Raw genomic sequence first — 12,468 nt, 5'->3', positions numbered from 1 at the left:
CTTCAAGGCCTGGTTAATGGTCCACCTTATACCCATTTTTATAAGGGTAAAGTGGTACCATGACTTCATTCTATATTCATCTGTAAAATTAAAGCACATATTGTCCTGCAAAGATTTTAATGTTCCTGTGGAATCTCTTCTCCATAAGTGTGATGCTAAATGTTCAGTGAGCTTATACTCAAAGTCCACCTAACTCTTTGTTTCTTTGTCTTTGTTTCTTCTATTCATCAAGCAATGCTGTTACTATAAGAGGACCACATCTAATGATATGTTTGACTGAATTTCACATTGCTATGACCTGGCTGGTCTCACTCATGTCAAAGCTCAGCTGATTTGAGCCAAGGCTGTTATCAAGGCCTTCCTCAGGGTTTTTTCCATCAGTCAGCTGTAAAACAGCTCCATGGCCCTCTCTCTACATGTTTACAAATGCACTATAGCTTGGATTTGGCCTTTGGGGGGCGGAAGGGGAATGACTCATTTTGTACTGTACATGTTCTAAAAGCTTACAGCTAAGGCCCAGGAGCGAGAAACGTGCAACTTATCTTTAGAGAAGCAGAATTACAGGTAATTTTCCCTTTACAACAAATTCCCATGCATTATCCACTGATATGGACATCCGAGTAGGATGGAAATTTAATAACAGTACTGAAATTCCACTCAGATTATTGACCCAGGCATTAAAAAATGAATGTTACACAAAATACCATATTTCTCCTGCAGAAGAACACAGCAAAAGAGTGAAACTCTCTTTGACTTTAGGCCTTGCAGAGTCAAAAACTCAAATGCACACTGGTATATAATGCTAATGTCAAATGACTTGAAATGTCCTTCACTATTAAGTAATTCCTTAGGTTTCCACCTTCTGACTCCTTAATAGTGAAAAAAGAGAAGAAAATGATAAGTAAAGACTTCAGATGACTCCATGTTTTCATTACAAGAGAGTCTACTTTAAACCTGAAGGGTGAAATCTTGGATCCATTGAAATCAATGGGGCAAGGATTTCATCGAAAATCTATCTTCCTATGTGGCACAGTAGATTACTTGAACACACAGAATATGATGGTCAAAATTTTCAAAACTGGTTTTGATGTTTGGCTCTTAAACCCATGTTGAGGCATTTAAGTGGCCTGATTTTCAAAACTGCTGAGCACTTATAGAATCATGGAAGTGAAGGGCTGGAAGAGATCTCTAGATGCTTCCTAGTCAAGCCCTATGCTGAGGCAGGACTACGTAAATGTAGACCATCCCTGACAGGTGTTTGTCCAACGTGTTCTAAAAGACCTTCAATGATGGCGATTCCACAACCTCGCTTGGAAGTCTATTACAGTGCTTAACTATCCTTATGGTTAGAAAGTTTTTCCTAATATCTAACCTAAATCTCCTTGCTGCAGATTAAGCTGATTACATCTTGGAGATAGAGAACATCTTGGATCTTCAATGGACACGGAGAACAATTGGTCACCATTTTCTTTATAACAGCTTTTAACATATTTGAAGACTCTTATCAGGTTACCTCTGTTTCCTGCCCCTCCATTGTCTTTTTTCTCAAGCCATTTTGAGAAAAATGCCATTTTTTTTACCTTTCCTCATAGATCAGGTTTTCTAAACACTTTATCATTTTTATTGCTCTTCTCTGGACTCTTTCCAGTTTATCCATATTTTTCTTACAAGTAAGGCACCCAGAACTGTACACAATACTTCAGCTGAGGCATCACCAGTGCTGAGTAGAGCAGGACAATAACCTCCTATGTCTTACATACTCCTATTAATCTACGACAGAATATTAGTCTTTTTAGCAACTATATCATATGGACGACTCGTATTCAATTTGTGATCCACTATAACCCCTAGATCCTTTCAGTGGTATGGCTGCCTAGCCAGTTTCCCTCCATTTTGTAGTTGTGCATTTGATTTTTTTCTTCCTAAATATAGTATTTTGCACTTAGAGAGACAAGGTGGGTGAGGTAATATCTTTTATTGGACCAATTTCTGTTGGTGAGAGCACACTTTGCATCTTGAAATCTTGTCTCTCTCACCAATGAAATTGGTCCAATAAAATATATTGCCTCACCCACCTTGTCTCTTTAATATCATGGGACCAACACTGTTACAGCTACACTGCATACTTTGCATTTGTCTTTATTGAATTTCATCTTACTGATTTCAGACCAATTCTCCAATTTGTCAAGGTAGTTTTCAATTCTAATCCACAGTGCTAGCAGCCCCTCCCATCTGCAAATTTTATAAGAACGCTCTTTACTGCATTATCCAACTCATGAATTAAAATATTGAATGGTATTGGACCCAGGACAGACCCTGCAAAACCCCACTAGATATGTCCCCTGCATTTGACAATGGACCATTGATAACTACTCTTTTAGCATGGTGTTTCAACCAGTTTTGCACCCACTTTATAGCAATTTCATCCTCTAGACAATATTTCCCTAGTTTGCTTATGAGACTTTCATATGGGAAAAAGAAAAGGAGTACTTGTGGCACCTTAGAGACTAACCAATTTATTTGAGCATAAGCATAAGCTGTAGCTCACGAAAGCTTATGCTCAAATAAATTGGTTAGTCTCTAAGGTGCCACAAGTACTCCTTTTCTTTTTGTGAATACAGATTAACACGGCTGTTACTCTGAAACCTTTCATATGGGACTGTGCCAAAAGCACTCGAAGAAGAACTGGGCTTATTTAGTCTGCAGAAAAGAAGAGTGAGGGGGGATTTGATAGCAGCCTTCAACTACCTGAAGGAGGGTTCCAAAGAGAATGGAGCTAGGCTGTTCTCAGTGGTGGCAGATGACAGAACAAGAAGCAATGGTCTCAAGTTGCAGTGGGAGAGGTCTAGGCTGGATATTAGAAAACACTATTTCACTAGGAGGGTGGTGAAGCACTGGAATGGGTTACCTAGGGAGGTGGTGGAATCTCCATCCTTAGAGGTTTTTAAGACCTGGCTTGCCAAAGCCCTGGCTGGGATGATTTATTTGGGGTTGGTCCTGCTTTGAGCAGGGGGTTGGACTAGATGACCTCATGAGGTCTCTTCCAACCCTAATATTCTATGATTCTATGAAAGATTTTAGCTCATCCACCTTGTCCCTCTAATGGGAGAAGCAGACAGTTATGGTAAATCTAAATAAAGGAATACAGATGAGCAGAGCGCCTCTCATTAAAGTACATGAACTGGATGCATTATATCAAGGTGCTAAGTTTAACAATGCTGTCAGTTAAAGAGAGGAAGCAATTGCTATAAACTAAACACACTAAACTACAATTAAAGTATATCATTGCAAATATATAACTAACCACTGTGAAAACAGCCTTATGCCAACATGCCTACACATATCTAATTAAAATACTGCCTTAATTAAGTACTTATAATTTATCTGTTTTCTGCCCTGAGGAGGGAGGATATTAACAGCTTTGGAGGAAGACTGCTTTGCCAAAGCTGCAACCATATGGCAGCAAACAGAGAATAGGGCCAGCCCAACAAGTCTTCCTATGTACAAAGAAAGTTTGATGTCTTTTAAGCCAAATTCTAGCAGAATTTACAAGCAGAAGCACACTGGAGGAGGGGAAGATTTCATGTTTGAGTATTGGTATCCCATCATTTAGCATGTGCAGAACAGACGGGAGAAGGAGAGGAAGACTGACTCCTAACATCTGGGAAGCATGGGTCTGAAAAGCTCACCTACAGGCTACAGTATTATAGAAGTAGCATGAGCTCTTCTTGCTCTCATTCAGCTTCTTTGGCCATTGTCCCACCCTCACTCCATCACTTCCTAATGGGAGAACCTAGTGCTGCTGTCTCCACTTTACACTCCCACTTCTTGTGCTCAAGAATGTGTTTGGTCCCTGCAGAGTGAAAAGGTGGCTTGTTGCAATCTTTCCCCACCTGCAGCACACCCATTTGACTAGGAGCAATCCAGACTTTTAAAAAAGAATAGTGTGCGCTATTCTAAACACCTGCAGCCTGACTCTGGCAGGTACAAAAGATAGTGGGGAAATGTGGCTATGGATATGCCTTTTTGCAGTAAGGAGCACCACCTAGCACATTAGCCAGCCAAGCAGTTTACTGCTCAAGGGGATGCTGTGTCTATTAAGCTGCCTCTTGTATGGGTACATGGAATGGGAGAGAGAGGCTTCCTGCATCATTTCACACCCTCTTTCAGTACATCTAGGCAGGAGCAATCACAACAACACTTATAACTATTAAACTGCAAATGAACCATCACCTGTATCCCAACTATCCATACAAAAAGAAGAAGAGAGATTTTGGACTCATCGTGGATAGTTCTCTGAAAACATCTGCTCAATGTGCAGTTGTAGTCAAAAAAAGCAAATAGAATGTCAGGAAGCATTAGGAAAGGGATAAATATTAAGACAGAAAATATCATAATGCCACTAGGTAAATCCATGGTACACCCAGACCTTTAATATTGCATGCAGTTCTGGTTGCTCCATCTAAAAAGAAAAGATATAATAGAATTGGGGTGAAAAATAGAGAATGGCAACAAAAATGATTACTGGTATGGAACAGCTTCCATATGAGGAAAGATTTAAAAAGGCTGGGATTGGTCAGTTTAGAAAAGAGACGACTAATGGGGGATATGATAGAGGTCTATAAAGTCATGAATGGTGTGGAGAAAGTGAATAGTTATTCACCTAACGTTCTTTACCCCTTTCACCTAACACAAGAACCAGGAGTCACCCAGTGAAATTAATAGGCAACAGGTTAAAACAAACAGAAGGAAGTACTTCTTCACACAACATACAGTCAACCTGTGGAACTCAGTGCCAGGGTATGTTCTGAAGGCCAAACCCATAATTGAGTTAAAAAAAGTAGATAAGTTCATGGAGGATAGGTCCATCAATGGTTATTAGCCAAAATGGTCAGGGACACAACCCCATGCTCTGTGTGTCCTCATATCTCAGATTGCCAGAAGCTGGGATTGGATGGCAGGGGATTGATCACTTTATAAATTGCCCTGTTCTGTTCCTGCCCTCTGAAGCATCTGGGACCAGATGCTGTTGGAAGACAGGATACTAGGTTATATGGACCACTGGTCTGACCCACTATGGCTATTCTTATGTTCTTCAAACTTGCTTTGATGTGGAACCATCCAGGATTTGCCTAACTCATCACTCATTTAAATACTAGATCCCTGAAGCATTCTGATTTCTAGTATGATGTACTTCCTATTCCTTGTGTTCAAGAGCCATTTCTCCCCAAAGTGGCTAAGTCTCTTAGTTATTCCCTTTCAAGTAACTTTCAGAAATAAACAAACTCTGAGCCCCATATCTCTGCATTGCTGCTGGGCAACCATGAATCTCTCATTAATCTGGAAACACTACTCTGCACTCCTTGAAAGAAAAAATTATGTAGAAAAATTTGCTTATAATCAGGCAAAAGAAAATGTGAATTTGAACTTTATTACTAATTATTATTATTATTTTACAGGGAAGTGCAGATGGTTGATATTTCAGCTTATTTGCTTTTCTAAAGACTTGCAGGATGTATATTACTTATCAAATTTAAGTATCTTGTCTGCCAAAAAAACAGACAGCTATTTAGTTGATTAAACTCCACCTCTCGATTGGCTGCAGTTAACTCACGTTATCATAATAATCATCATAGCGCAGATTTATATTTAGCCATTCTATTATTAATGCAAGTCATATTTCATACACAAAAAATATAATTCAATGAAAGTGAGATACTATGCAATATCAAAACCCTTTCATACTTGTTAAACAAGTGTACGTGTGGGTAAATTTCATTTAACTGCTGTCTGTCTCTACTAACATATATTGAAATTACGATAGCATAGTAACAAATGAAGACAAATAAAAATGAAGTGTGCCATTTCATATTACATTTCAGAGTGTGTATTATTTGAATGTTTATTGATTGTTAAATTAAATTACTAGAAAAGAAAACTGATGTTTCCTGAAAATTATACTAAATAATCTAACCAGTTTCAAACAAATGAACGTAACATTGTCAGAAATCTTTCTGACTTCTGCAGTGAACTCTAAATAGTAATTCACCATTTTCAGTCTGCATCTCTGAAACTCTCTTACAAAGGCATTTAAATAAAACTACAGATTTGCTATATCTATGAAATTTAGAAAATTATTTTAAAATATGAGTTTATATAAAACAATTGTCACTTAATATTACATTAATTTTCCTATATAAATATAGGCTTGAGCCTCATGACTGGTTGAGCTGAGTGCACTGCAGGACCTGGGAGAGGGAGAGGAAAGACATGATGGCTTTCTTCTACCTTTGTGCATGACTTGAACTTGGGTCTCCTACAACATTCTAGGTGAGTGCCCTAACTATGAAGCTGTAGAGTCATATTCCCACACTCTATCCATTGATCTAAAGCTTATAAGGAAAGCAGCAGCAACACCACCTCTTCCTCCAGCTGTTTTGTGAATGCTTTGCTTTGCTCTTGTCAAAACACCTGAAAATCTAAATTATTTTTTGGGGTCAAAACGAAACATTTCATTTTGACATTACTGAAAAAATTTGACTTTTTTGGTTCGGCTCAAACATCTGGCAAACTCGACATGAATTTGTGAAAAGTTTCAGTCAACCTGAAACTGCACTGTTTGATGAATAAACTATTTGTCTGAAAATTTTCATTCATCTCTGATTATTTATTATTTGTATTACTGTAGTTCCTAGTAGCCTCAGCCACAGACCAGGACCTTGTTGTGATCAGAGCTGCACAAAACAGCAAAGAGACAGGCCAAAATAGAAGATATTCCTAGCATTCAAATCAAATCTCATTCAGATATAATAGTTTTAAAAGATTTAATCATATCATATCAAATATATATATATATATATATATATATATATATATAATAAAAAGAGATCTTGGAAATGTTAGAGTATGTAGTAACAATTGTTTAATATCAATGAGATCTTGATGTTTCTTTATATGCTTTTTGGATATACAGGATGACTCTGTGATGAGTTCTCCCTGCTAAACTAGTTTTTTCCCCTTTACTCCTTTCTAGATGGCTCTCTCCCTGCATGCATTCTTTGAAGCATGACAGTAAAAGCCAGCTGTTTGATTTTAGAGGCGTTTCTGTCTTGCACACTGGAATTTCTTGAAAAAAGGTGCCATTATTACAGCCCTCTAAGATGCAGGTAAATCAAACAATGTTCTTTCTGTGTATGTGTTTTAAAAAGCGTAACCTTATCTAGCTGAAGTCTTTTTAAAATTTAGTGTGTAAGGAAAGGGGAATTCAAACTGGAGCACATGCAAGGAAAGGCTTCTAGGATGGTCCGAGGAATGGAAAAATCTACGTTATGAGAGGAGATTCAAAGAGCTTGACTTGGGTAGCCTAACCAAAAGAAGGGTGAGGGGAGAAATGATTGCTCTGTATAAACACATCAGAGGGATAAATACCAGGGAGGGAGAGGAGTTATTTAAGTGCCAATATTGACACAAGAACAAATGGATATAAACTGGCCATCAACAAATTTAAGCTTGAAATTAGACAAAGATTTCTAAGTGTCAGAGGAGTAAAGTTCTGGAACAGCCTTCCAGGGGGAGCAGTGAGGGCAAAAAACCTCACTGGTTTCAAGACTGAGTGTGATAAATTTATGGAGGTGATGGTATGATGAGACTACCTATGACATGTAGCTAATCTGTGATTGCTATCAGCCGGTGATGAGACATTAGATGGAGAAAGCTCTGAGTTACTACAGAGAATTCTTATAAAGTGAAAATTGTAATGGTGATGCTGTTTGTAGCAAGCTCTGAAAGAGACTAGCACTTCTTTAAAGGTAGCTTTGTTTGCATTAAAGATGGTTAGATTAGAAAAATGTGGTCTTACTTTGTTCATTTGTATACTTCTGATTCTTCACTGATGGTGGAATTATATAATGGAGCTCAGCTGAACTTACACAGATAAAGAAAAAGTGGTACAGGAAAAGCTGAGTTGTCAGCCAGCTGCAAACTGAAAGGAAGGAAGCTGAGACCCACAGAGGCTCTTTTGGAACAGAAGAGTGAAGAACATAATAGATTTCCTGTCAGTTGAAAGGGCTGGAGAACCAAATGTCACATGTGAGTGTCAGGAAAAAGAGTATGGAACATAGTGGCCACTGATAAGGCAGAAAGCACATGTGCTTGATGGCTAGAATTATTGGGAGGATTTCCTGACACAATTTAAAAAAATCACAGGGAAAATGAATCTCTGATCAAAAGAAGTGATGGGAGCCTATCTGCACATAACTAAGCTATGTAACCCTATGTGCATTTTAGCATTTCTTTTGTTGTTCCCTTTCCCCTATCCCCCCATTTTTCTTGTGTTTCTTCATATCGAGGCTCTGATTTTGATTGAGATCTCTGAGTGCTACTATAGTCCAAAATAATAACAATCATTGTCATCCTGGCTGGAGAAGCCTTACCATAGCTTAAGAAACACTGTCTAGAGGTCCTCTACCCATAATTCTACTTCGGACACTACAAATTCTAGAAAGTCAGCACAACATGCCTTTTCAGTCTCTTAATTTCACCTTCCTGGTTTTTCCACCATACTGATCATTCTCTTCCAGAAACAAATCTGCATGTGGGATGTACTTTTTTGTAACCATATTTGCATTCAAGTATGTTATTTCCCCAGATTTTTCCCAGATTTTCTTTTTATTGACTAGCAATTACTTCTGCCTAATTAATAAGCTGCATAATCTCATCTAGTATAGACATCAGTATTGCTCCATGAAATAGCTTGCTATTAGAATACTCTGTTTTATTTTACCTAAATGATCAAATGCACAATCCCTGCCCAATACAGGCACGTATTACTCCATGGAAGAACTAGCAGGGATTTTCCAGTAGTAGTGTGGCACCAAGCTCTTTCCCCATGAAACGCTTTCTTCCACCAGCACTGGGAGTTGAAATGATAAATAATTTCTAAAATCTGATCTCTCAGCTCAGTAACATAGATTTATACTGACATGTCAACATGGTAGCTATGACTTAGACACCTCAGGTTTGTCTATACTAGGGAAAGTTTGAAAAATTTCCCACTATTTCTAACACCAGTCTCTGACTGTCAGCACAAGCTGTCAGCACCATTTTCAGCAGTGTCGAAGATTTGCTCCAAGCAGGGTTAGATAACATGGTGCTTAAAACAGTGTCACCAGCTGGTAGGCTGTCTACACTAGGGATCCCAACACTGGCAACAAAAACTCATCTGAATGAGTTTTAAAATTTTTCCCTATTGAAGACAATACCTTTTCCCTATCGAAGACAAGAACTTTTTCTCTGCTAAGGTTTCAAAACAACATTAATGATTCCAATATGCCATTTATAGTGATGATTCTGGAATAGCTGGCATACTACTCTGTGAAAGTGAATGAAACAAATTCTGTCCACTGGTATGAAAATAAATATAAGATGATTTCAACATATTGGGTTACTTAGCAGAATTCTATCACCAATTTTGCTATGTGTCCTAAAAGCCAGCGTATTAAGTAATATTTAGAAAAGAAAAGAAAGATTTTCTTTCTTACCTGCAGTATCATCATTCATCTCCTCTAGCCCAGTGTTAATTCCAGCATCTATGGAACTCATTATTTTATCAATCTGTAAGAGAGAAAGCAGGAAAATATCATAAACTCATCTATTGTATTTTATTTCAATTTTTCAAGTACCAAAACTAGGGCATTATTATTGTTATAAAAACAATAATAGAATCTAGAAGATCGCAAAGAAAAATGTAAAGGGCAACTTCTTCACAGCTGAATTTTTATTTTTCCTTTTTCTTTTCCTATTCACAAGCTCCTATTCACATATAACTGTATCAGTATACTTTCAACTATTTTGTCATACTTTAGATGTATGTAATATAAATAATGAAAAAGTTAAGATACATAAATGGTGACAATTTAGCGTAACAAACAGAAGGTTAAGGGGTGAACTGATCACAGTTTATAAGAACAAAAATTTGATAATAGACTCCTCAGTGTAGCAGACAAAGGTATAACAAGATCCAATTCAGACTGAAAATAAGACACAAATTTTGAGCTGTGAGAATAATTAACCATTTGGATTGACTTTCCAAGATGGATTCTACATCACTAGCAATTTTAAAATCAAGGTTTGATGTTTTTCTAAAAAATATGTTCTAGTTTATTAAGGAATTAATTCATGGAAGTTCTATGAACTGTATTATACAGGAGGACAGACTAGATGAAGACAATAGCCCCTTTTGCCTTTATATCTATGAAATGAGAACATAATTTATAGGTGGCAATGAAGCAGTGAGTTGTTTGATGATGTTTGTAAGCCATTAGTGGACTATATAAACAGCAATGTTAATTGTTCATCCAGATCACTCATTATAGGCTATTGGCTCCTCAGCTGTCACCTCTCTTGCATGGAGACCTGCTTCTCCTTTCCATTTCACTGGGGTTTTCCAGACTGTACGGTCCCTTGCCTACATTGTGATATTCTCAGCAAGCCAGAATGCCTAAAGAGGCCAGCATCTGTGCTTTGCTTTCTCTCTGAAGGCTTATGAACAGTGTAATTGACAGTGGTTATACGTCACCACATGGCCCTGTATAAATAAGCACATTTATTCTTAAGGTAAAAAGCATTACACAGAAAACATAAAAACAAAAAAATCCCTGGCCCACAATGATATGTAAACTTAATACAGTAAGATCTCCCAAAGATATTGCAGGAAGTTGACATATTTGTCACACTAATGGATAGAGATATTGGTTTGGATTATTAAGCACCACCTCGCCTGTTCATTTAAAATTGTAGGGTAATTTTCTGAATCCTCTATTTATTTGTTTGTTTGTTTGTTTTTCCAAGCCTACTGATGGAAAATATAATTGTGCCTACTGTGGCGTGATATGGGTTGTGAGGCCATATTGCATTCCTTGCAAGATGCCTTTGCACATTTGTTAATTTGTAGGTTTTTACTAGTTTCATAGATTCCAAGGCCAGAGAGACCACTGTGATCCTGTAGTCTGACCTCCTGCATAACACAAGCCATCCACAGAATTTCTCCAAAATAATTCCAAAAGCATGTCATTTAGGAAAAAAACCCAATCTTGATTTAAAAATTGCCAGTGGTGAGAATCCACAATAAGCCTTGGTTAATTGTTCCACTGATTAATTACTCTCACTGTTAAAAAAATGAATTATTTCCAGTCTCAGTTTGTCTAGCTTCAGATTCCAGCCACTGGATTGTTTTCTCTGCTAGACTGAAAAGCCCATTATTAAATATGTGTTCACTATGTTGGTACTTATAGACTGTAAAAATCTTTTCTTTGTTAAGCTAAATAGATTCAGCTCTGTGACTCTATCACTATAAGGTATGCTCTTTAGTTCTTTAATCATTCTCATGACTCTTCTCTGAACCCTCTCCAATTTATCAACATCCTTCTTGAATTGTGGGCACCAGAACTGGACATAGTATTCCAGTGGCAGTCACACCAGTGCTGAACACAGCAGTAAAATAACCTCTCCACTACTATGTGAAATTTCCCTATTTATGCATCCAATTATTGTATTAGCTCTTTGGGCCACAGCGTTGCACTGGGAGCTCATTTTCAGTTGATTATCCACCACAACCTGAAAATCTTTTTCAGAGACACTGTCTGCCAGGATAGAGTCCCCCATCCTGTAAATACGGCCTAAATTCTTTGTTCCTACCCGTATACATTCAGCAGTATTAAAGCACACCTTGTTTGCTTGCGCCCAATTTACCAAGCAATCCAGATCACTATGTATAAGTGACCTGTCTGTCGTCTGTATAATTTACGACTCCCCAATTTTTATGTCATCTGAAAATCTTATCAGTGATGATTTTATATTTTCTTTCAGATCATTGATAAAAATGTTAAAGGGCATAGAGCCACGACGCAGTCTCCACTAGAAACACGCCCGCTCAATGACATTTTGAGATCTATCAGTTAGCCAGCTTTTAATCCATTTAATGTGTTCCATTTTAATTTTAAATTGTTGTAGTTTTTAAAACAAAATGTCATGCAATACCAAGTCAAACCCCTTACAGAAGTATATTACATCAACATTATTACCTGTATCAACCACATTTGTAATCTCATAAAAAAGAGACATCAAGTTAGTTTGACAGGATCTATTTTTAATAAACCTGTGTTGATTTTGATTAACTATATACCCTCCTTGAATTCTTCATTAATTTAATCCTATATTCTTCCCCCTGCCCCCTTCCAAGAAAGACCATAAAACAAAAAAGTGGGTCCAAGGGTTGGCACAGTACAATAAGTGAGAAAGCATGATGACAATAAGTAAAAAGTGTTTGGAAATAGAATATTTTTTTGTTTATTTGTTCATATATTTAATGTTAGGAAAGAGTTCTACCTTTTCCTATGTGATAATACCAGTGACAGGAGAAAAATCAGAGAGATGATATAAAAATCCCAGCATCTGCAATTTTAGAACCAC

At 37.4% G+C, this 12,468-nt stretch overlaps 1 protein-coding gene across 10 annotated transcripts in view; it reads right to left on the bottom strand.

Moving 5' to 3' along the window:
• The window catches only part of ANKS1B (ankyrin repeat and sterile alpha motif domain containing 1B), a 770,082-nt gene that overhangs the window by 362,694 nt on the left and 394,920 nt on the right, over window positions 1-12,468 (bottom strand). For all 10 annotated transcript variants that reach the window (XM_048835480.2, XM_048835488.2, XM_048835486.2 and 7 more), the window contains one exon: window positions 9,540-9,612. In XM_048835480.2, coding sequence (XP_048691437.2) covers window positions 9,540-9,612 — 73 coding nt within the window. The remainder of the gene's footprint in view (window positions 1-9,539; window positions 9,613-12,468) is intronic.

This window comes from Caretta caretta, chromosome 1 (assembly GCF_965140235.1).
Source record: "Caretta caretta isolate rCarCar2 chromosome 1, rCarCar1.hap1, whole genome shotgun sequence".
In the NCBI taxonomy this organism is placed as follows: Eukaryota; Metazoa; Chordata; order Testudines; family Cheloniidae; genus Caretta; species Caretta caretta.
This window is presented reverse-complemented; position numbering and strand designations above follow the sequence as displayed.